At 42.1% G+C, this 25,880-nt stretch overlaps 1 protein-coding gene across 1 annotated transcript; it reads right to left on the reverse strand.

Moving 5' to 3' along the window:
• Positions 1-494: 494 nt before the first annotated feature.
• Positions 495-21,486, reverse strand: LOC306988633 (SLAM family member 5-like). The gene is made up of 6 exons (XM_079593725.1): positions 21,417-21,486; positions 20,651-20,968; positions 20,040-20,318; positions 19,829-19,942; positions 19,677-19,738; positions 495-848 (listed from the first exon to the last, which is right to left on the reverse strand). Exons 1-6 carry the CDS (start codon positions 21,463-21,465, stop codon positions 801-803), a joined length of 870 nt encoding a protein of 289 aa, XP_079449851.1. The 5' UTR covers positions 21,466-21,486; the 3' UTR covers positions 495-800.
• Between the last annotated feature and the right edge of the window lie 4,394 nt (positions 21,487-25,880).

The following is a 25,880-nucleotide window of genomic DNA, read 5'->3' on the forward strand; positions in this document are numbered from 1 at the left end:
ACTTCCTTTTTCAGGCCATACATTCTAACACTGAAACACAATGTACTAAACATTCTGTTCTTTCTTAGAACAGGACTATGGAAAATTCTGAAGTGCTGACCGAGACAATGTCAAAAATATACTGTCTCTAGTATGTCATGATATATTGAGCAATCAACTGAACTCTTAAAACTTTCCACTTCTTTTTGATGATCCAATTTCAAGATAAGTAGCGTATGCCAGTAACAGAGGGGAAAAGGGTGGGGGCTTGCTTTCCCAATTGAACCAATCACATTGAAGGTGACATGTTAGTCACAATGATTTTATTTGTTGTCTCTATTCTATAAAAAAACTGTTGTTTCTGTGTTTTCTGGTGAGATTCTCAATTGAATTTGTCTGAGATCTCCCGGCAGTGATTAAAGCATTTAGTGAACATTTGCTAGAGTATAAATATTATAGGATGTAGTTAGGTTTAGGGAAAAATCCACCACATTGGTCAAAGGTTTTAAGCAGGCTAATTATTCAATAACATTTTGCAAAAGAACAGTAAATGACACAAAGGAGTACAGTAAAGGGTGTGATACATTTTTAATAATGAACAACAGGTTAATTTCTATATGATAAACTAAAAACTAAAAAAGTTGATGTATGCTATGCTATTGGTAAATACAAACAACTTTTTATACATCACAATAACACCAAAAGATGTGATACAAAAAGTAAAAACAGACATATCCTGTCAGAGAATTAACTCAAACCAAAAGTGTGAGATATTGTCCTGCATGAACACAAACATCAATTCCACTAGATACAGTATTTGATCATCGTTTTTTGGGGATATTTTCATACACAGCCTCCATCTTTGATTTCTGAAAGGAAACAAAGACACGATCAGGAACCTGCAGATGCGACAGAATTATTTCTATGAAATTATTTACTTCAGTAATATGGATATGAAACTGCTGTACTACAGAATAGATATAACATGGAGCTGTAAGAGGAAGTAATATCAAAAGCCCCTTTCATCACAAGCTCTGACAGATTGTCATGATAGCCATTCTGTCATCTGAGCTGATGATGATTGTCTTCACGCAAAAGCAACAGCGACGATTGTTGTAGCATGTCTACAAAGAAACAATGGCTGCTAAAGCTGCATTTCAGCTCAGAATAATGATAAACCGCTGAGCACCTGCAGCTCGAGGACACACTTCAGCACAGCTAACACGAGTTAACACTGCTTTCTTACTGTACTTTCTTTCCAAAGACATTCAAATGATATACAACTTATGTAGTATGGGTTATTTTAGAATAGCAAACCAATTTACAATTTGAACTGTTTACATATGATTTCAAACAAAAGATTGTTTAAATTGGGAGTCCAGAGATAGATCACAGACTGGATTTTTACATGCATAACGAAATAGTCATAACAATTCATTCATGGTGTGTAAAATTAAAACTATTGTAGGTGGACAGCAGCAGCACATCAAAAATAGAAATGAACTGTCCATAAACTAAAGACATGTCGCAGTCCAACTTCATAATGTTACTGATGATAACAGGAGCACATGTGCATAAAAGTGTAACGGAGGCCAGCTAGTAGTCGCTGTGCGAGTAAACCTCACTCCTCTGATCTCAATAGGCGCTCTAGCGACAGACGCTAGAGGCTGCAGTCTTTAGCCTCCTTGTTAGAGCGCCCGACTCTCATGCCAGAGACCCGGGTTCGAGACCCGCACGGAGCGGGGTGAGAACGACCCGGGTGGAGTGGTTACAAAAGGATGCCTAAGTTACACAACATCAGATTTTTTGTCTTCAGGAGCTGTTTGTTGTAGCGTGTGGTAATGGAAAGCAAGTGTTTTAGGAAGTGTGGTCCTCTTTAAAGACATGCTCAAGCTCTGTTATCTGCTTTGGGGCAGAGCACATTCGTTCAGTTTTCAAGGGAGTTGAAGGCGTTCACTGTGTAAAGATTTCTGTGAATAAGCTCCGCTTACGCTTATCCTTTTTCTCGAGAATAGAGCTGGACGGTTGCTAAAACCAAAGTAACGAGCAGCTGCACCCCACAGTTAGTTGATGGGGGTCACAGGTTGAGCAGGCAAAGAAGTTCAGGAGGGGGTTTCCCATTTATTTCCCATCCCATCTCCTCTCCTATTGCCAGTTCAAGTGATCTGTTAGATTCTGCTAGATTCTAGCAGATAACTTGTGTATGGCGGGATCCAGCTCTGAGGAGCTTGATGTGATGGTAGTAGGCCAAGATATTGAGATTCCCCCGTCAGCCCTGCAAATGTGGAGTTGCCTGATATAATGGCCAGGTTGAATACCCTCTCACAGGGTTAGGTATCCTCATTGAGGGCTCCGGTCTTATCGTCAGAGCCATGTCAGACCACCTTGTGGCTCGTGTGTAAGGAATATGGGGAAGCGGGTCAGGGTCACACTATGGCAGTTTTACAGTCATGCCAAACCTACGTGCTTAGGGACTTAGAAAAGGGCAGGAATTGTCACCAGAGGCGGTGGTTGAACTGCACTTGACCACAGATTTTGCTCTCTGGGCGGTCAATAGTCACAGAAAGGCACCTTTGGCTTATTCTGTCAATAATTAAAGAGAAGAAGTAAACATTTTCTCCTGATGCCCTGATCTCGCCCTCTGGACTCTTTGGGAACTCTGTTTAGGCAGTGGTAGGTGGGTAGATTCAGGGAGGCAAGAGTGTAGTCATTTGCTTTCAGGAAGTACATCCCGGAAAGGTACGAGTCACCTCCTGAACCCTCCACTTCCTCTTCTAAACATTTTGACCTGTCCCCTGAAACAAGACAGGGTCAGAAAGCAGTGTGGTTGCTTTTGCCTCAATCCTATGAGCAGAAATGGCACGCTGCAAAGAGGAAGCAAGGCCTAAGGGAGGTGAACACTCAGAGGCATTTGAAGAAACATATTAAATGTCAACCACAAAACTGGGGTTGGTAAATGATGCATGGAATTATATTTATCATCAGTTCCATTCCAGCATTTTGTCTGGGAGGTGAGTCATTACACTTCCTTGTCGGGCTTGTGCTGGTTTTAGCAACCGTTTCTGAAAGGCACAGAGTTAGAGCAGGCTACATTTATTTTCATAACTGCTCTTTCTTTGTCACCTGTGTCATATCAGGCTTGGTGCAGTATATTATGAAAACAGTAGTATAGTGTGTCCCCCTGTGGGTGGTTGCTATAATCGACATGAAGCTTGGTGAATGGAGTTGCATTGGGCAAATGCTTTTCTCCCACACTACCATTTACAGTCCTCTCCAATTATACAGATTTAAGGTTTAATGCATCTCTGTATTATAGTCTGTCGTGATGTCAGTTTGTTTTGATTCCTGTTTTTGATCTGTTTTGTGACGGCTCAGTGAGTGGTTGTGTGTTTGTCCCCGAGTTACAGGTTGATTGCTTGAGGGCGTGGCTTTACACCTGAACGAGATCATGGTACTTTAACAGAGACTGGGTCAAACAGAGAAGAGAGACGTTTGCTAGCTGGTGTTGTTGCTGCTCTGGAGGTTTCTGGAGAGCTGACGGGATGTGTTTGTTACGGGAGACCACAGCCGCATCGGAGCTCTGATGTGATCCAGTATCCCCTATGACGTTTGGATTTGGACTTTTTGTTGTTTATATTTGGTTGAACTGATGTCATTCGAACTTGCTACATACATTTACATGCTGACACGCTAACACTTACACTGATCACTTGACATTTCATGTTTCTTACTTTAGTTAAATAGATCTTATTGTTTATGCAGCGGTTGTGTGGCGTCCCCCTTACTTTGTTGCGATCTAAGAACAGGATCGTAACAGTTTGGATAATCTGGTAATTAGGTCAGTTCTATGTTGCAATGAGTTGGTTATTCTTTTCTTATTCTTGTTCTGGAGATTATTTTGTGAAGTTTGAGTTTAACCACCGTGTAACAGAAGAAATGACCACAATATGCATTTAGCAGCAGCAAAGTTGGTCCGACTGCTCCAGGGAACACGCTCGCTCTAGGACAACATCAGAGATGTTTTGGACATTTCAAATTCCACCAACCTCCCGGACTATGTTCTGATTTACTTTTTCTGCCATGAACTAAACCATTTACTCCAATCCCTTCTTGCCCGTAATGGTCCTCGAGCATCCCTGAGCACCAGTGGCGGCGCCAGGGGGGAGCTAGGTGGTCCTGCAGCTCCCCCTATTATAGCCATAGCACCTGCCCAGCACCCCCAAGAAATGTCTGTAATTTTTTATATTTATATTTTAATGTCATGTTTGAATATTCTTTTTCATGTTTTTAAAATAGGAATCAAATAATAATTTAATATATATATATTTTAGTCTATAATAACATGAGGCCGAAACAGGTGATCTTCTTTGGCCAATGGGCGCAGCCCCCGGCGAACCTTTGACCTTAACGCATTTCAGCTTGTTTTTGATAGTGAGTTTTAGCAAAAATACACCATGGATCGTCATGGATCGTGTGGATGAGTCACACCCTGAAACAAGAAATGAGAAACGAGATTGTGAAGGTGCAGACACACCGCCACTCGTCGTCACAGAGCCCCAGGAACAAGAAAATCCTGGGGATGAACTTGAAGACGGAGGAGAATCCCCGGCGGCGGTTTCCATTGAGGATGCTAACGTTACGGTTTGTCCTGCAGCTGATATTAGCAACCATCCTCAAGAGGGCCCAAGAAGGCCAGTCCTTCAAAAATACCCTACACGGCAATTTGGGAATCAGCAGAGAAGTTTTAATAAAAGTTGGATGGATCAGTATTCATGGCTAGAATACAGCGTGGTCAAAGATGCCGCTTTTTGTTTTGCGTGCAGGCATTTTCTGAAACGAGGGCACGGATTTCATGTAGAGCCAACATTTACCAGCAGCAGCAACGGATTTAACAACTGGCGGAAAGCATCAGCATCTCTGAAGAGCCATCATGAAAGTATGGGACACAAATTTGATATGGACAAGCAAATCTAAAATAGCAAACCTGCTTGATAAGGGACATTCTGCGTTAGTTATGGAGAACAGAAAATACATGAAAGCTGTGGTGGAGAGCCTGCGGTTCACAGCCTGCCAAGGGATCGCACAGAGAGGTCACAGAGAGGGTGAGTCGTCACACAACTTGGGAAACTTTCGTGAGTTGCTGCATGTTATTGCTAAGTTTGATCCAACAGTGGACAAGAAGTTAGCTACCAACCCATCAAACGCTAAATACACTCACCATGATATTCAAAATAAGATATTTGCTGTAATGGCAGAAATGATAAGAAAGAAGATAAGTGATGAGGTAAGAGATGCTTTGCTGTTTTAGTGGATAAGAGTAAAGATATGAGTAAAAAGGAGCAGATTTCTGTTATCGTGCGGTATTTACAGCCAGAGTCAGGGGAAGTGCATGAGGAGTTTTTGCATTTCACTGCCGCAGATGGATTGGATGCAGACTCTCTGCTAGCCAGCATCAAACACACACTCAGTGTAATATTGATATACATCGCTGTGTCGGTCAATGCTACGACGGAGCATCTGTGATGTCAGGATGTAACAATGGTGTGCAGGAAAAATTCAGGACGGAGGTGCCGCAAGCCATCTATATACATTGCCATGCACACAAGCTGAATTTAGTGTTAGTGGACTGTGTACATAATGTCAGCGCTGCAGCAGAGTTTTTTGAGACACTACAAATGCTCTTGTTTTGGGAAAATTCAGTATTTCTATGTTTAATTTGTATTTCTATGTTTCATTTGTTTTTACTACTGTTGATCTCATCAAATCATGTATTTCTCTGAGTGTCTTAACAGCTGACGGAAGACAGGAAAGAACAAACACAATAAAACAGATGGGCAGGGGGAGATTGTAACACCTGGGCCCGAGAAAGGTTTTAGCCAGGAGAATACAGGGGTCATTCAGTAATAAAGTGAAGCCCCATACCCTCATCAGGAGGGGAACAGGAGGGTAATTAAGTCATAAATGGAAGCTTTTTGACTTCCCGGGGACAAAGAATAATTTGACCTGCCTAAGGGGGGTAGAAGCCAACTCAAACCAGCTAGATCTGGGTTTATCAGTACGGAAAGTTACGGAAACTGGGGAGGAGGAGTAAACTGTATAAAAGCTATGCCTTTTATGGGTCTGTTAGGTTCTGTCTTCCGGTCGCTAGGTAGCTGTGGTGGCCTGACCAGACCTCTCTTAGAGAATAAACCTTTTCTCTATAAAACAATTTGCCTCTGAAAGTTTTCTTTACCTGTTGATGCTGTTAATTAATATTGTATTAAGGGAATTGCCATAACAAATGGTGTCAGAAGTGGGATTCCGTGAGGAAAATTCTTCTCCTGGTCCTGAGACGGATTTGACGGAGTGAATCGCCCCGGTACCAGGTACTGGTCTCATACCTCGACGGTTTGAGAGAGAGAGCTCAACAGGTTACGAGAGAGAGAGCCAACTCCTGATTTCAGGGCCAGAGAAGAAATCCTCACCGGGATCAGAACGAATCCGTGGCAAATAACAACAGAAAAGCATCTCCGGGTAAGAAACGGCAAATTGTTTTATTTTTATTCTATTTGACTTTTATTGTTGGGTGTAGAATTGATATAGGCTGACTGTGGGTGAACCATATTGGCTGAGACTGTCTCTTTGGTGCGAGCAGAGTTTTTAAGCGGAAAATTGACATGAGGAAGTCAGGTCAATGTTCTGAAAACTAGCTTGTAGGTGGACGGAAGAGCCACAGCTGATTAAGTAAGTGAACGGAAGAGTCACAACTGAATACAGAGCATATTTGCTAAAACCTGTCTGATTTTGGGTTAAAAGATCAGGTCTGTTGAAGACGTTCAGCAGATTAGTAAGGCGCGTCAAAAGTAAAAATCCAAGAGAGGAGATTCAGCCAAAGATGGGGTCATCTAACAGTAGGCTAGATCATTTTTACACGCCTATTTTCTGTCAAATGAGAAATAATTACGGGGGTAAATGTATGGTAGACATACAAAAGTTGATCAAATATCACGATTTCCCTGAGGCGGGGACTTTAAGTAAGATTAGACTTAATGTGGTAAAAGAATCAATAGAAGGGAACAATGAAAAACAGAATGGATGTGTGTGTGTTCGACATGTGTGTAAAGAATGTGAACAAACTATAAAGTGTTGGTTAGAAGAAGCTGAAAGACGAGAACGAAAGCAAATACAGAAAGAACTGGCATGTAATGATATGAATGAAGTGAAAGATGTTATGTGTGTGAAAACAGTTCCAATGGAACAGAATACTACTAATGAACCGAATGTATGTGTCTTTCCACATGTGACCGAGGTTGCAACGGCTCCGCCGCCGGCATATAACAATCACTATCCAGTGGCAGAACTGACGGCCCTTAAGCTGGATCTCGATCTGGACCGCTCTCCACCATTCCTAAGACCAACGCAAGAACTGGAACAGAACAGAGCACAAATCGCACAACGAATGGCAGCCCAAGAAGAACAACTCGTTGAAGCAAGAGCACAAATTGCATTAACAGCTCAAAGAGCCGCGCAGGCAGAGACAGATGCAAGAGCAGCGCGAGCGGGGGCGGAAGCTGCAGAGCGAGTGGCAGAAAAACTAACAGCACAGCTTCGAGCACAACTACCCACACCTCCAGTACAGCAGGGGGAGGCAGACTTTTCAGCACTGGCCGGAACAAGCGGCGAAGAAGAGAACACAGAGCAGGAAGTTTTCGGAGAGGGGTATAAAACAGGTCCAGACACTCCGAATAATGAAAGACCGGGACAAAGTGGACAAATACTGACAAGATCAAGAAAAGGTCAGTTTTACAGCGCCAAAAGTAATGTAACGGCTCCAATGGTCGAAGTTGCTGGCTCGGACGGGCCAATGCTGGTTTTCAGAGCCTGGACAATGTCTGATATGAAGGATGTTATGGTGCATTTACCAAACCCGCAGGACGCTGGCGAAAGATTTGCAAATGAACTGTTATCAATGTGCCGGGAATTCAGCCCGACCACACAAGAACTGAGACGGCTGCTCGCTGTGAAAATGGGCGCTCCGAACTGGGGTAAGGTGGCCGGTAATCTGGCGAACACAAACCTGAGACGGATACACGTAGACTGGGACCATGTAAGCAACGCTCCGTATAAGAAAGAAGTGGAAAATTTCACCAACGCCATCAGCACAGCTTTTCCTGCGCGTGTGGACACCGAAAAAATCACGTGCTGCACCCAGGGGAAAGATGAGCTGGTAAGCAACTATTATTACAGACTTTTTGAAACATTTGCAAAACACAGCGGTTTAACAGAGCCAGAGGACAGGGGAACGAAAGCTAGCACGTGGGAGAGTCATTTGATGGGCTACTTTCTGCAAGGACTGAGACCCGAAGTTAAGCGAGGGACAAAATCAAGTTATGTGGAATGGAAGAACGGACGTTTGGCTTCAGCACTGCAGCACGCAATACACGCTGAAGATGAGCTTGAGGAAAAGAAGGACAAGAAAAAACCCCTCACAATGGTAGTTGTGCAACATGAACCTAACAAACCTGCGTTTTCCAGTTCAAACTCTGAGAATCAAAGAAGGCCAAAAGGAAAAGCTGCGGGAGGGAAGTGGAACTGTTATGTCTGCTCCACAAATGCACACGCGCTCCGAGACTGTACAAAATGCAGAGTGTGCAAGAAAGACGGACACTGGAGAAATGCGTGTCCCTACGTGAAGTCAGATTGAACCGAGAGGTCAGGAGAGCGGGAAGGAAAGAGTCCAGCTCTGGGAAGTCAGTCTCTGACTACAGCAAAGGAAAGTGAAATTATATTTACTAACACACACACACACCACGCACACACAAACACATACACTGATTTACTCTCTGCTACCTGCAATGAAAAATCTGCTTGCAAATCTTTATGTGTGACTGATGAACGTTTGAGCAATGTCATGAGTGATAAGCGTGTAAAATTGCACAAAAGCACAGGGTTTTCTGAAATGCCAATTTATCCGTTATTAGTTGATGGGGTAGTGTTACGTTCCCCGTGTATTTGTGTGTGTGTGTGTGTGTGTGTGTTTCTGTTCTGTCTCCCTTCATTGGTTTCAGGTGGTGACCGGGCATTGGCTGTTTGCGGGCACGTGTCATCATTGTGGGCGCGTCATCATCTGTTCCACCAATCCACTGCTGTGCCATGGGTTTAAAAGGCCCATTCATAAAGATGAAGAGAGATCCTCGCCAGATCTCATCCAACTTGCGTGATCCGAGCACGTTCTCAAAACCACCATCACTTTTATGTTATTATCTTTATCGCTGTTGAAATGAGTAAGCACTTCTGCCTGAACTGAGCCTTCATATACATTGAGAGATGCCTAGCTAATTCGATCTAGAGCACTGAGTTTCACCTATTGCGAAATCGGACGGGAGGTAGGAATCATTGTGTCAGTTAAGCGTGGAGTGTTTGCCACAATTGTACTTTTGTTTTTAGTTAGTACAGTTTAGTTAAGGCGGCGTACCCGCTGAAGAATTCGGTTTTGTTTCTATCTTTTATTGTTAGTTAGTTTAGGTACGGCTAAAATTAGATATAAGTTATGTTTTGCTAGTTTCTATAATTTGGCGACACTCTTGATTTTTCTTATTTTTGGTACATTACTTTAACTCTAACGAATCCGTTGATTCAAATGAACATGTCCTTCACTTTCATTTACCGAGAATAAACGTTTCTTCTGTTAACGTTTAAGTTGTTTCTTGGTTGTCTTTTCTCATCCACACACAGCAACAGTGTCTCACATAAATGTTACGTAATCATCCCCTTACATCTTTAAACACGTAACAGGTAGCGATCGATTTTCTTGTTGATTCGGGAGCTTGTCATTCCACATTACGACCATGTGATTTACCATGTGTACCAAAATTAACCGATGAAATGAACGAAAGTACTTCGGCCTCGGGCCATTTGATTTCTGACCGGTTTACAGAGCCGTTGAAGTGCGAGACAGAAGGCGGACTGTTTTTAAACCACGCGTTTGTTTGGTCGCGTAACTGTCCCGCACCTCTGCTGGCTCGTGACTTAATGTGTAAACTAAATTTGACCCTCGATGCTAATCCCTACGGAATTAGCATCGGGGAAACACCACAAATGACATGTGCTACATGTGAGCCAAAATGGGCATACGAGTGGCAGATAACAGATGTTGATTGGGCAGAGAAGATTTTGAAATTGGCCAAAGCTCGAACAAGCCCAATCAACACAGAGTTTATGACGCATGATAAAATGCATTGTACATCACATGTCGTAACGGAGCGAGAGTCAGACTTTGAAAAGATGTGGTTTAATTCTGTAGATAATGAAAGTGTGAAATTTGACACAATTTTCTGGAAAGAAAATGTGTGTGCGCTTTCTGCAGTGCTGAATGAGAATCAGAAAGCCTGTTATCTTATGACAGAGAACACTGCGTGTCACTTATCTGTGTCCAAAGCCATAGACCAGCAATGGAGAGGTGTAGGGCTTTTTGTAAAAGAATGTTTACTAGCCACAGACTGGGTGAAAATTGACTCACACACAGCTGAGAGTGAAAGTGTGGGGGCATTTAAATCAAATTGTGACTTCAATGTGGGGGTTGTGAGAAGTGTGACTGCTATTGGGAAGAATGTGACAACACAGGAGAAAGGGGATATTTCTGCTTCAGAAATTGATATTTCTTTGGCACAAATATCACCAAATTTGTGGGCGAAACATAAATATGACGTGGGGCTTATTAGAGGATGCGAGCCAGTCGTAATCATCCCAAAATCTGATTACAGACCGTGCCAGGCACAATATCCCCTAAAACGTGAGGCATTAGAGGGCATAAAACCAGTGTTTGATTCTTTGTTGAAAGCGGGAATAATTAGACCTTGTAACGATTCACCGGTCCGTACTCCAATTTTTCCTGTAAAAAAAATAAGAGATAAAAATCATCCAACGGAGTGGCGTTTTGTGCAGGACCTGAAAATGGTAAATTCATCTGTCATTGCCAGAGCACCACGAGTGCCAAATCCTTATACTATTTTGTCCCAAATTCCGCAAAATGCAAAATATTTCACTGTGGTGGACTTGGCTAATGCTTTCTTTAGCGTCCCGGTGGATGAGAATAGCCAGTTTTGGTTTGCTTTCGATTTTAATGGCAAGGGTTACACTTTTACAAGACTATGTCAGGGCTACACTGAAAGCCCTACGATTTTCAACATGGCAATTAAGAAAAGCATTGAGAATCTGACTTTGACAGCTGGAACCGCATTACTTTTTTACGTCGATGACATTTTGATCTGTTCGGCTGATAGATCTGTTTGTGTATTAGACAGTTTGACCCTCCTGAAGCATCTTGAAAAAGAGGGACACAAGGTGAGTCTTTCAAAACTGCAGTTTGTGAAAGAAGAAGTGACATTCCTGGGGCATGTTATCAAATACAGCAGCAAAACACTGTCTCAGAAAAGGGTGCAGGCCATAAAAGAGGTGCCAAAACCTGTAACAAAAAAACAAATGCTGTCATTCTTAGGAATGTGTGCTTACTGTCGTACGTTCATTCCTAATTATGCCATTTTAGAACAGCCTTTAAGAAGCCTTACAACAGGAAAAATGCTGAGGTCATGTGACAGGCTTGTTTGGACAAGTGAAGCTGAGACAGCATTTGATAACATGAAAGCACAGTTGGCTATGGCTCCTTCGTTGGGCCTTCCGGTCGTAGACCGTCCATTTGTACAGATGGTTGATGAAAAGAATGGTTTTATGACTTCTGTTCTCTTGCAGACTCATGGTGACAGATTGCGACCTGTGGCCTATTTTTCAACAAAACTCGATCCTGTTGCGGCGGGCCTGCCACACTGTCTCAGAGCAGTGGCAGCGGCTGAACTGGCTGTAATGGCCTCAAGAGAGTTTGTAGGCTACTCTGATCTAACTTTAAAGGTCCCACATGCCGTCTCCATGATTTTGCAAGAGCAGCGAACGTCACATTTGTCTACAGCTCGCTGGCTAAGATACCATACGATTCTGCTAGATATGCCAAATATCACAGTAAAACGATGCACAACTCTGAATCCTGCCTCTCTCCTGCCAACGCAAGAAGATGGGGAGGAGCATCACTGTTGTCTGTCAGCACTTGAACAGGTGTGCACACCGCGTCCAGATTTATTGGACGTTCCGCTTGATAATTGTGACAATATCCTGTTTGTGGATGGATCTGCGTCAAAAGATCCACAAACAGGAAAGAATAAAGTGGGCTATGCTATAACGACTGAATTTGAAACTGTGAAATCCGACAAATTACCATCACATTATTCTGCGCAGGCAGCTGAATTAGTCGCTTTGACTGAAGCATGTAAACTAATGACTGGTAAATGTGTGACGATTTACACAGACTCGCGTTATGCTTATGGAGTTACGCATGACTTCGGAATTTTATGGAGGCACAGAAAATTTTTGAAATCAGATGGACGGCCGATACTAAACGCGTCTCTGGTATCGGACCTGCTCGAAGCAATCCTGTTGCCAGACAAGATTGCAATTTGCAAATGCGCTGCGCATACTAATAATAAAGATTCTGTTTCTACAGGAAATGCCAGAGCTGATATGGCTGCGAAAGCAGCGGCAGCAGATCAGACCAAAGATGACAGTAAAAGCGCCACTTGCGCACAAGTTGACATTAACCTTAACGTTTCTCCTTCTCTACAGAGCATGCAGTCTTTTTCCACAGGAGCTGAGAAAAACCACTGGAAGGCGTCAGGCTGCAGCCTTGTAGATAGCGTGTGGACATCAGTCGATGGAACGCCCTGTTTACCCAAACATTTCTTTCAACATTATGCTAAATTGATACACGGGTTGGACCATGTATCAAAAAGCGGGATGATCACACAAATGAAAACACTGTGGTTTACCAAAGGGTTCACAATATACGCTGAGAATTTTTGCAAAAGATGTGTTATTTGCACCACGTATAATGTTGCACGGGGTATTAAAACACCACTGGCAAGTCAGCCAGCCCCAGAGGGGCCATTCGAATATTTAATGATTGATTTCATTGAATTGACCCCCTGTGGAAAACAGAAGTACTGCCTGGTGATGGTGGACATGTGGTCCAAATGGGTCGAGGCTTTCCCCACCTCGAAACAAGATGCAGCAGCAGTAGCAAAGGCTCTGCTAACCGAGATTGTTCCGAGATGGGGAATTCCAAGAAAAATCAGTTCTGACAACGGAACACATTTTGTCAACGAGACAATAAAGCAGGTCGGTCAGTTTTTAGGAATTAATATGAGAACACACTGTGCTTATCACGCCGCCAGTGGAGGCGCTATTGAGCGTGAGAACCAGACAGTAAAGAACAAATTGGCAAAATGTTGTGAAGAAACTGGACTTTCATGGGTTAAAGCGCTCCCGACCGTGCTAATGTACATGAGAATGAGAAAAAGAGTCAAAACAAATTTAAGCCCATTCGAAATTCTCTTTGGTAGACCACCATTCATGGGAATAGAAGGGGGGAAACGCAGGCTTCCATCAACTGATGTGTGTGAAAATGAAATGTTAAATTACTGCAAAGAAATGTCCTGTCTGTTATCCAATATTTCTGTGCAGGTGAAAGCTACCCAGGGGAAGGTTGCTGAAACGTTTTTGCATAAGATCCTGCCGGGGGACTTCGTGGTGATCCGTGACCTGAGGAGAAAAAACTGGAGGGCGAAGCGGTGGCGAGGACCGTATCAAGTTCTGCTGATAACACACACGGCGGTGAAAATCGGAGAGAGAGCTACGTGGGTTCACGCCAATCACTGCAGGAAGGTTCCGCCCATATCGGAAGAGCAACAACAGAAGGAACCTCAGCAGCAACAAGTTCAACAATAAGCCCGAGATCAAACCCAAACCACCAAGTGCAAGTGCAAAAATCACTCAGGAGGAGTGGTAAGGCCGGTGTGCAGGGTAAAGCCAGTTGTATAGCCACAACTAGAGACATCGATCACTGCAAAGAGCTGTAATAACTAGACAGGATGGATCGTTCGAAACCGTGGCACACATTCAGATTGCCAGGAATGTGCGGACCTTGTAAAACTACATTCATTTTGACTTTGATATCAGTGACTATTTGTTTGATCATTTTATGTTTCAATAAGGACTTGAAAGTATGGTCTGCGGAAAGACACACCAACGGGACTGAAACGGCCGTGCTGAACAGCAACATCAGACAACGTGATAAAAGAGACACATTCACAGAAGTGGAGCCGGTGGAAGGACTGGAGGGAAGCACCATCACGATAGAAGAAGGATCAAGTGTAACTTTCAAGTGCAACCCATTTCAAAAGAACTGTCACGAGTGCGATGGACATACTGAAGAGTACGCACATTTCTACTTCTGCGAGAGCCCATGTAAGTGGACAGACGTAAAGGCATACGCTTATCACCACAAGTCGGAATACGATAACAGATTTCTGGTGCGGGATGAAGACGAAATGGGCAACAACAGATACGGGATGAGAGTGGAATTGAGACATGCAACTCGTGCTGACCAAGGCAGATACTACTGCGCCCTGGACTTGGCTGGGACTGACTGGTATGAAACAATAGACATTATGGTAGTCGAGGCAACCAAACCACGAACAGCAACGACGGCGACACCTTTTTTGTCACCTGAGGCCAAACAGGCTACTGAAGAGGAACTGGCCTGGATGGGAAATGGAGACACAAGCAAAGGTCAGATAAATCCTGAAGTGCAGAAAGCCATGATGAAATGCCAGGGAAACAAAGCTTGTGCGCTGGCAATATTGCAGAAAGAGGAACTGGAAATCAAAACTAGCTGCTGGATGTGCCTACAAATGTCTCATGCCTGGAAAGCTGTCCCCCTGATGGCAGAAAAAGTCAAAGAAACTAAGTGTCTAATTCCTCAACAAATGACTGATGTGCTAAAAACTGTTGTGGATCTGGAGGAAGGGAGGACACCGACGAAACAGCCTGCTGACGACTGTGAGCACATACAGCAGTACAACAACACTGAGATAGTAATTCCACCTTTGAGGGTAATGTATGCCCAGGGTGATGTTTGCGTATGTTTCAACAGACCGAGACTGTTAAAAACTGGGTGGTCTGACTGCAGAGTCAAAATAAACGTACATGACAGAGCTATGAACAATTGTACAGCGACCATCAACAACACAGCAATTAATTTCACGTGCCCATTCCACAAACCGAACGAAAGTTCACCAGCGGCAGTGTGGGTGTGTGGTGACAGGGCGTATCACCGTTTGCCTAAGAAAGACTGGTCAGGTTGCTGTTATCCAGCTTTGATGAACGTGGGAACTTCTGTGTATTTGCCAAGTAGCATAGGTAAGAGGGAGAGACGGGATGTTACAATTTTGCCAGGGGTTTTGCCAAAGTATTACGCAGGGTACACACTTACGGATCCATGGACAACACCAGGAGCAAATATAGGTTGGTCAATTTTCTTAGGGGTGGGTACAGCGATAACGATTAATAAGATTAATGGGTTAGCATGGACTGTTTTAGCAATAGCCAATAGCACAGAAAACGCTTTAACATTGATAAGTGACGAAATGAGGCAACTGAGGGACGCAGTCATCCAGAACCGTTTAATTCTTGATATGCTTACGGCAGAAAGGGGTGGAGTCTGTAAAATGCTTGGGATATCTTGTTGTTTTAACATTCCTGATTACAGTGATAATATAACCAACATAATTGAACACATGAGAGAGGCCGTAAAGGAACCTGAAAGGGCCAACAACCAATGGGCGGGGTGGATTATGTCCTTTTGGGGAGATTGGATGCACTGGATAATTCAGACTGTTCTGCCAATTGTAGTAATAGGAATTCTGATTATAATATGCTTGCCATGCATTATAAGATGCATTTCAAGCTCAGTACAGAGATCAGTCAGGGCTGGGACGTCCATTCAAGCAGTGAAACTGACTGTTTATCCAAAAGCTGATGAAGAACAATGTGACGATTATGAGAGTGATGACATTTACACAGAAATGTGATAAACTGTTTTTGTTTTGCCTTTCTAGAACATAAAAAGAGGGATTTCTATGTTTTAGCCTTTATTTTCTTTCATAGCTTGAAATTATTGCTTATTAGCTTTATTAATATTCTTTTTGATTATTTTATTATCTTCTTTCTGAAAAGTTTCAAGTAGAATGATCAGATATACAAAAATCAGAATGAAGAGTATAACTGTGATGAAAAGATTTGAAACAATTATAATCATTTTTGGGACGTTGTGGGTTTGTTTTACATTTAATTAATTGTTTGATTTTTGACATTTTAAATGTTTACCTGACTTGATTTTGAAAATGTAGCCATTTACAGGATTGACAAGTTTTAACTGAATAGTTTGTAATTACCCTTTAATAGTATAATCATGCATTAATTAGAAAACAAGCGTGAATTTTCAAGAAATAATTTATCAGAGAATGATAAAAAGCGGGAATTGTTTTGGGAAAATTCAGTATTTCTATGTTTAATTTGTATTTCTATGTTTCATTTGTTTTTACTACTGTTGATCTCATCAAATCATGTATTTCTCTGAGTGTCTTAACAGCTGACGGAAGACAGGAAAGAACAAACACAATAAAACAGATGGGCAGGGGGAGATTGTAACACCTGGGCCCGAGAAAGGTTTTAGCCAGGAGAATACAGGGGTCATTCAGTAATAAAGTGAAGCCCCATACCCTCATCAGGAGGGGAACAGGAGGGTAATTAAGTCATAAATGGAAGCTTTTTGACTTCCCGGGGACAAAGAATAATTTGACCTGCCTAAGGGGGGTAGAAGCCAACTCAAACCAGCTAGATCTGGGTTTATCAGTACGGAAAGTTACGGAAACTGGGGAGGAGGAGTAAACTGTATAAAAGCTATGCCTTTTATGGGTCTGTTAGGTTCTGTCTTCCGGTCGCTAGGTAGCTGTGGTGGCCTGACCAGACCTCTCTTAGAGAATAAACCTTTTCTCTATAAAACAATTTGCCTCTGAAAGTTTTCTTTACCTGTTGATGCTGTTAATTAATATTGTATTAAGGGAATTGCCATAACACTCTACAAGTTTTTTTCTGGATCCGTGGTGCATGATCTATTCATGAGAAAACAAAAAGAGCTCGACCCGACAGCACAACGAGTGGAACTCAAGAGACTGTGCGATACTCGCTGGGCTTGCCATTATAATGCGATCTGCGCCGTCAAGAAAACTCTACCCGCTATTCGAGCCACCCTGTGTGATGTCATCACTCAGTCACACCCACATCGGAGGGCAGAGGCAAGAGCCATCAGTGCCATCATCGATGAGAAGTTTGTTTTGCATCTCATCATGTTTGAGGATTTATTTAGAACAACAAAGTTCATGTCAGATCAGCTACAGGCCCCCAATTTTGACCTCATTGCGGCAGAGGATTTGGCCCAGTCTGTACTTAATGCTCTATCAGAAAAGCGCACAGACGCTAAGTGGAAAGAAATCCAACAACAAGCAGAGACTCTGTGTGCAAACACAGGCACAACACATACTTCACGTGAGAAAAGGCAGACCCAGAAAACTCGACACCTGGAGGATTTTATTGTGGAGGCCCCGATAGAGAGAACACAGACAGACAATACTGATGACATGAAAATGCACTCTTTTTATCCAGTTATAGACAGGTTGATAGCGGAAATGAATCGGCGCTTTTCAACAGAGGGAAATGATGTACTGAGAGGTGTGCCAACTCTCAGCCCAAAACACACATAATTTTTGGACAAACAACTTCTGCTGCCCATGGCCCGGCACAATGGTGTCAGTGAGGAAAACCTGTCAGCAGAGCTCTACCAGGTGCGGCGGCTTCTACAAAGGAAGGAAGAACAGGGACATGCCATACACAGCACACAGGAATTCCTATCCTTAATGCGGCCATATAAAGATGCATTTATGGACCTGTACACGTTAATATGCATAGCCCTGACACTTCCTGTTACATCAGTGAGCTGTGAACGCAGTTTTTCTTGCTTGGGCCGTGTAAAAAACTACCTGAGGAACAGCAGTGGAGACGCTAGGACCAGTAATCTGGCACTTTTGGCTATAAACACAGAGAGAACGAGGACCCTTGACTGCGATAACATCATTGATGCCTTCGCACTCAATCACAGCAACAGACGTATTGTTTCCTTCACTGTGGGGGAAGTGCCAGATTACTGGTCCTAGCGTCTCCACTGCTGTTCCTCAGGTCTACAACTCTGACCAGTGCCCGCTTGAGCCCCCGAGTTCACTCTAGCCAATGAGCCCATTCCAAAGTCCTCTCTAGCCCAGAACCTCCCAATATTTTTTTTTTTTACGTGCTATACGTCCCTGGCCACAGTGGCCAAGCCTGGCTCCCATGGCAAGGCCAATCCTCCCTGGCCCCCTGAACTATCGGTGCAGTCCTGACTCCCTGAACTCCCTGAGCCACCCTGGAGGCTCCTTGTCCTGCTAGGCCTTGCTCTCGTTGGCATCCAGGGTGCCCACCCTCCCACCCCTGTGAAGTCTTTGCAGCGTGAGGGCACGCCTTCCCCTTCCTTCTGTCATTGGGGCGTTCTGTCATGATGTCAGTTTGTTTTGACTTCTGTTCCTGTCTGTGTTTGGTTCATTTGGTAATTAGGTCAGCTTTATGTTGCATCACAACATATTTCTTGACAGGCTGGAAAACTGGGTGGGGCTTTCTGGGATAGTCCTAAAATGGTTCAGGTCAGCGAGAGGTCATTATGTGAGTATAGGAGACCATAAGCCTGAGTGGACATCCATGACATGCAGAGTCCCTTAAGGCTCAATTCTTGCGCCACTTTTATTCAACCAGTACATGCTCCCAATGAGCCAAATAATGAGAAAGAACCAAATTGCTTACCACAGCTATGCAGACGACACACAGATCTACTTAGCCCTATCGCCTAACGATTACAGTCCCATTGACTCCCTGTTCCAATGCATTGATGAAGTAAACAGTTGGATGTGCCAAAACTTTCTTCAGTTAAACAAAGACAAAACTGAAGTCATTGCGTTTGGAAACAAAGATGAAGTTTTCAAGGTGAATGCATACCTTCACTCTAGAGGTCAAACAACTAAAAATCAAGTCAGGAATATTGGTGTGTCTCTAGAGTCAGACCTTAGCTTCAGTGGTCATGTCAAAGCAATAACTAAATAAGCATACTATAATCTGAAAAATATTGCAAGAATTAGATGCTTTGTTTCCAGTCAAGATTTAGAGAAACTTGTGCATGCTTCCATCACCAGCAGGGTGGATTATTGTAATGGACTCCTCATTGGCCTTCCCAAAAAGACCATAAGACAGTTGCAGCTCATGAAGACACATGGCTCCTTCATCTCCTTCAAAGAAAAGAGTTCATGACGTGTAACTTGGGCACCCTTTTATTTGCACTTAATGTGTGACGTCATGGATTGCCATCTGCCAATAGATTTGCATGTATTTACACATGCTTGGTTACCGGTCACTTCAAGGGCATTTCCAATCACGTCATAACCAAGAAGCAACGTGTCATTCCCCTTCTTAGGGAACCTGGTTGATAAATCATTGCTTTTGATACATTTGAACAACATTTTACTATATGCTAATAAATGTTGACTTGTACTAATAATTTTTTTTTTAGGTCTGCAAAACAGTACACAGCCACACTCGTCTGCTCACTGACCGTCTTATGCTGCACACAAAGCTCTGAAAAGACTAACTGAATGAAACGTATTGCAACAATGTCATGTCATATAAAATGGTTTTACCGTTTTTGGTGTTGTTGGTTTACTCAATGCTGAATCAGTTCTGTCTTCCTCCTGGGTCAGAACTGCATTAACAATAATCACTTATATGTTAAAAAATTGGTCGTAAAAAAAAACATAAATATTTGTACAGATTAATTGCTTGCTCTCCTGACCTGCTTTTCTACATTTCTTGTAGATGCAGAAGATCACGACTGCAGCAACAATCATCAGAGATCCAGAAGCAGCAGCAGAGATCAACGCTATGTACAATATAGGTAGTCCTTGATCTGTAATGGACCAAATGGAATTGAATATGTCTGATCTATAACAAGATTAGAGAGCAACTCAGTAAAAAAAAAACACAATAACACTAAGTTGTCGTACCTTCACATGTGTGACAGAGTTGAGTGATATTGAGATGCGTGGTCTGGTTGCTGATGGGATTGTTCAGCACACAGCTGTAGGTGTTTTTATCCTGATATTCCACCTCCAGAGGTAGAGAGAGACTGATGCTGAGATCACACACACTGATGCTGGACAACACACTGATTCCTTTGTACCAGGAGAGAGTCGCATCACTCACATTCAACACTGAACACAACAATGTACAATTTGATGTTGATGATGAACAATCTCTGGTAATGCTAGGAGTGACGGGATGAGCTGGAAAACATATTTAAATCAGTTAACATTTCAATATGCAAATAGTTAAAGGAACATTCAGAGTTCAGTGTGAGTTAAGCTCGATCAACAGAATTTGTGGGTCATGATATTGATGACTTCAAAAGTATGTATTTCCACTTGTCCAGCAGAAAACCAAAAATCTGGGTTATAGACTGAGACTTTTAAAACGGAAGTAAAAGGAATCAGTCTGTACATGTTAAAATACCAACAACATAAAACACTAAAAGGATTGTCGATTAAGCTTAACTTGTACTAAACCCCAAATATTCCTTTAATAACACTTGAACGTTTTAATAAAAATCTCTACTCACCATATACAGAAACACTAAATGTTTTGTATGACAGTTTTGCTCCACTCATCTTTACTTCATAGAGCCCAGTATGTAAAGTTGTGATGTTTGTGATGGTCAGAGATCCATTTTTATCATCCAGCTTCAGTCTGTCTCTGAATCTCCCATCAGGAACATCATATGTGGAGAAGATTCCAGCAGCTCTACTGATTTCAGCAATCAGAGAGTTTTCTGCTACAAATGTCCACAGTATATCATCGTCTTCAGGTATTTCAGTGACATTAGTGTTTAGAGTAACAGAATCTCCTTCCATCACTGACACTGACTCACCAAACACACCTGGAGAACATGAACAGATGTTCCACAGATTAATGGTCATGTTGGTTTATAAGCATGAAATCAGCTGTTGTCAGTAACTTTTAAAAGCTAACTGAAGAACAGGATCAGAGACGCAAAAGAGATTATAATGTACAAACAGTGTCAACATTTTTTTTATTTTTTATCTTTAATGTGTTTTAAAGTTATCTGCTTGTAGAGCAATCTGAAGGTGAAAATGTAATACTATAAGTTTAATTCTGCTTGACACTTTCAATAGTTTCATATTTTTATATTCGGCTCATTGTAACACACTCACAGAGACCTGAATCCAGATCTCACAACAATGAATTTTATTTAATTAAGGTAACAAGAACAGCAAATGAAAATACTCTAAAATAATATAAACTGTAGCAGCATTATTACTGAGAAACAGACAGAAATTAGGCCAAAAAATATATTTGTAACTTACTAATCAGACGGCAGCAGCACAAACAGAACAAAACAAGCATATGGAACATTTTCTTCAAATGTTCAGTGAAACGGCTGACCTATAAAGACTACCTACTGATAACCATCATGTGCTGTATACTCTCACGGTTTCACTTTTGTAGTTCACACACTCTGAATGTGTGTTATGAATCTATAATCATATAACTGTTCTTCTGACATTTAACTGTTCTTTATATTGAAAAACAATCTTATCAAATGGAAAACATTCATATAATTGTATATATCTCTGATAGTTTCTGAAAGGTAGTTTGACTGTGTTAAATACATAAAAGTAGAAATGTGTAAAACTGTGTTAATATTGGATTATTCAGCATACGTTTTATGATACAATGAATCTTATGGGTTTTATGTTTTTATATATGGTTTTGTAAATGGTTTTATAATCATATAGACCATCCGCCATCTCACATTGTTGCCAGTCATACTAAAGTGTGCCACGAGCAGCTCAGTTTCAAACTGAAACCTGCAGTGGTTGTTCTTCAGAAATCTGGTGGAATATCTTTGACAAAGATCTTGTGCATCACAGTGGCTATTTTTTTAAATCTGTGTTTAGTTTGTAAGTTCCCGGTAAGTTTACAAACAGGGTCAAGTTTCTTTTTTTTTTTGCAATGGTTTTAAACCTCACACTCTGACTTCTTTTCTACACAGAACAAGAGAATGCATATAAAATATCTGACTGTAACAGACACATTAGCAGTTTAAGCAGTTAACTTTTATGTTGTCACGTGTGGTTGCAGTAAATTGCACAATGATAGAAAATATAAAACAAACAAACTTTAATAAAATAAATCCAACAGGAAACACACAGGAGCTCACAAGGAAACAGAATAAAAACAACAATGTAAAACAACGATGACACAGAACAAAGATCTGTGAGAACAGAAGGCTTAAATACACCGGGAGTAATCAACAGAACTAGAAACAGGTGCGTAACAATCAGTAACCATAGAAACATATTAGGAAAACAGATGGGCAGTCAGACAGGGAAAACTAAAACACAAACAAACCAAACATGTATCTGACTTTACACCCCCGTCCTCGGGAAAGCATGTCCTCGCGGTGTAATGATACAGAAATTGAGGGACGGTGGGGGCTCTGGATGCGAATGAAGAGCTAACCCCCATGGAGGAGATGATGGAGGGAGGAGACAGGAGGAGACTGCCTTTGCAGACGGTCCGGGCAGAACCTGGCGACCGAGCGACAGAGGTGGAGATGGGAAAAGTGAAGACCCAAGCAGAGCCCAAGCAGAACCAGGCAACATCGAAGGACCTGGAGGCCAAGGTGGAGCCGTGGTGATGGGAGGCAGAGATGGAGTCAGGGTGATGGAGGACTGAGGCAGAGCTGCTAGGACTGAGGACCAAGGTGGGGTTGTAGGAAAGGGGGAGCCCGACAGAGCCAAAGAGGTAGAGGGATGTGGCGTACCCGAAAGCCTGGAAGTCTGTGGCATAGGCAAAGCAACGACTGACCAAGGCGCAGCCGAAGGATCGAGGGAGCTCAGTGGACCCGTATGTCCCAGGTGGAGCCGAGGGGGCAAGGAACAAAGGTGGAGCCGATTGGTCGACCGGGCAGAAACATTTAGTACTGGTCTGCTTTGCGTTCACATTGGCATTTTAAAGATACTGAACCTACAGGCATAGGGGAAATGTTCACAACCTGGCTTTTATTACATATATTTCACAACAAGCTAAATGGGCTTGTTGTCTGTGCGTAGCCTACATATCATGGTATTTTGATGAGCTGAGAACTCGTGAAGGAGTCAAAACAGCAGCAGGAATCTGAGACGCGGTTCTGATGCCTGTACAAAACTGTGATGGGCAAAAACGTGACTATGATTTAAAAAAACAGGTGTGCTTGAGTATTCTGTCATTTTTAAGGTCGAATATTATGTCTTTGGTTTGCGTTGCGTTCATATATCATTCGAACCACATCAGAGTTCATTCGGAAGCGGACTGAGAACTATCTTTTCAGCCGTCTCGGTCCACTTGTTTGGTGCGCACCAGGATTCAGATGGCATCCTTCACACTTATTCAAATTAATCGCACTAATAGAGCACTCACCAGGGTTTGTTTTAATCTGACCAAACCGGGCCAATCTGACCATCATGTGTGAACACACCCTAAGTGTATTGTGTAAATACAAATATTGGATGAGTCCCTTTTAAAAGATGAAATGGGGCTTTTCCACTGCATGGTACGGCTCGGTACGGTTCGGCGCGGCACGGTTCGGCTTGCTTCGCTTTTCCACTGCGTGGTACGACTCGGCTCGGCACGGCACGGCTCAGTTCGCTTTAGCTCCGTTTGCTTTTCCACTGCAGTTAGTACCGCTTCAAAGTGGGTGGGATTATAGACTGATCGTTATAGTTTATCCGCTCCTCGGCAACGAGAGGAATGTCTGCACTTCGTTCACTGACCACGATTCAGCCATTTCTTTTCTTTTTTTAAGTTTTTTTTTTTCTTTTTTCTTCGAGCAAGTCAAGCAAGTAGTTTAAAAACAGATGTTACAGCGGTGGCTGTTGGCTATTTAAATCTAGTGGGTTTGGTGTCTCGTGTCACAAACACAATGACGCTGGTAGTGACAATTCTGTCTGTCTGACCAATCAGTGATCTGCAGTGTTTTCACATCACATTTTGGTATCGGTACGGTACGCTTGGAACCTCAACAGAGGTGGTACCATTTAAAGCGAGCCGAAGCGAGCCGTACCGTACCGTACCATGCAGTGGAAAATCCCCAAAGCGTGCTGTACCGAACTGTGCCGTACTGTACCATGCAGTGGAAAAGCGCCATAAGATGGTCATAAAAAAAATCAGATATACTAGTCAACAAATCAGAATTGGGCATCAAGTCCTGCAGTGTAAATATGTTGACTGAGTTCACAGTTGTATATTTGGGAACTTCTTCAACTGTGCCATTATGTGCTAAAAAAAAAACAATAGTGGGCTATCTAATAAACGTCAGTAATTTACTTTTTTGTGACCAAATAAAATTGGATGGAACCATTTTCACACAATGGCGGGGAACAACCTAACGCGGGGTTAAATGTACCACGGACCTTTTACATAGTTAGTCAGGGTCAAGAAGGTTGTGTTTCCGCTCTTTTTCTCTCGCTGCCAGAATACGGTCACCCGCTGATTTGTGGAAAGTTTTGATAAGATTTTGTGAAGATACTGGACAAAGAGTGTTTTGACACCATGCAAGTAAATGTTTTCATCATACAGTAAATTTTTTTCGGTTTCTGAGTTGGGTGTGTGCGTCACCAAATCTAACTTTATATTACCTGAATCGCTGTCTTGTTGGCTAAAACATATCACCATTTTGAAACATGTCAGCAACTCCTGTTAGCTAGGCTTAAAATGTTTTTTACACAGTGGGGATAGTTGTAGCACAGTGTTAAAACTACAGTAAGTCGCCAAATGTACAATAATGAAATGAAAACAGGGAGCCACACTACTTTTTAGGTTTGAGTATTTGTTTATATATTTGTTTTGCCACATTTAACTTTGTTGGACTTTCACAAACAATGTTGGAATTTAAATGTCCAAGTATGATTTTTTTTCACATTTGTTTACTATGCATTGATAATTTGTTTGGGTTAATTTTTCACCCTTGTTTGTTCGTTTTTATTATTATTACTGTTATTATTATTATTAATAATAATAATTTTGCATGCAGCTACCACACATACATATAATTCAATTGCAATTACAATATTTGATTATTATTTTTGTCTTTTATTATTATTATTTATTTATTTATTGCAAAACTGTGCAGCCTTTATATCTCTATTGATCCATAATAGAAGGATGATTGGATGAGGGATGGATTTATGGATATATATCTATACAGATGCACACAAAAAATATCAAACTATAGAGATAACATAGTACTGAATTATGTCTGATACAAGTGTTACAACTAACCCCTCTGTCTGTTACAATTAAAGGTTGTGTAGGTAAGAATTGTCTAAAGAACTTTTTTTCAAATTGGCTTAAACTGCCTTATATACCAATACATAATTAAAATGTAAGTACTTTGAAAAAGAGAGTATAAAAATTGAGTGACTCTAGTGTATTTAATCTTCAAAAAACACTGCTCATTAATTCCATTTCGGGACGAAACAAGTGATTGGCTTGCGCGACTGTCACTCTCCGTCGCCATGACTACCGCCGCTATTATTGGCTCTGCCCACGTGCGCGCAGGCGCGCACCCGTTTTTAGGTGGCAGTGAATGGAATTAATGAGCTGTGTTTATTGAAGATTAAATACACTAGAGTCACTCAGTTTTTTATACTCTCTATTTCAGAGTAGTTGCATTTTAATTATGTATTGGTATATAAAGACAGTTTAAACAAATTTGAATAAAAGTTTTTTTAGACAATTATGACCTACCCTACCTTTAACCCCGCATATGGGGTAAGTTGTAACAT

The sequence above is a fragment of the Phoxinus phoxinus genome, assembly GCF_949152265.1.
Source record: "Phoxinus phoxinus genome assembly, chromosome: 20".
NCBI lineage: Eukaryota > Metazoa > Chordata > Actinopteri > Cypriniformes > Leuciscidae > Phoxinus > Phoxinus phoxinus.

Excerpts from the sequence above, each read along its gene's own strand:
- LOC306988633 (XM_079593725.1), bottom strand. The coding sequence starts at position 21,465 with ATGTTCCATATGCTTGTTTTGTTCTGTTTGTGCTGCTGCCGTCTGATT. Across the intron at positions 20,969-21,416 it reads GTGCTGCTGCCGTCTGATTA|GTGTGTTTGGTGAGTCAGTG; the intron begins GTAAGTTACAAA and ends CATGTTCTCCAG. Across the intron at positions 849-19,676 it reads AACCAACAACACCAAAAACG|AAATCAAAGATGGAGGCTGT; the intron begins GTAAAACCATTT and ends GTTTCCTTTCAG.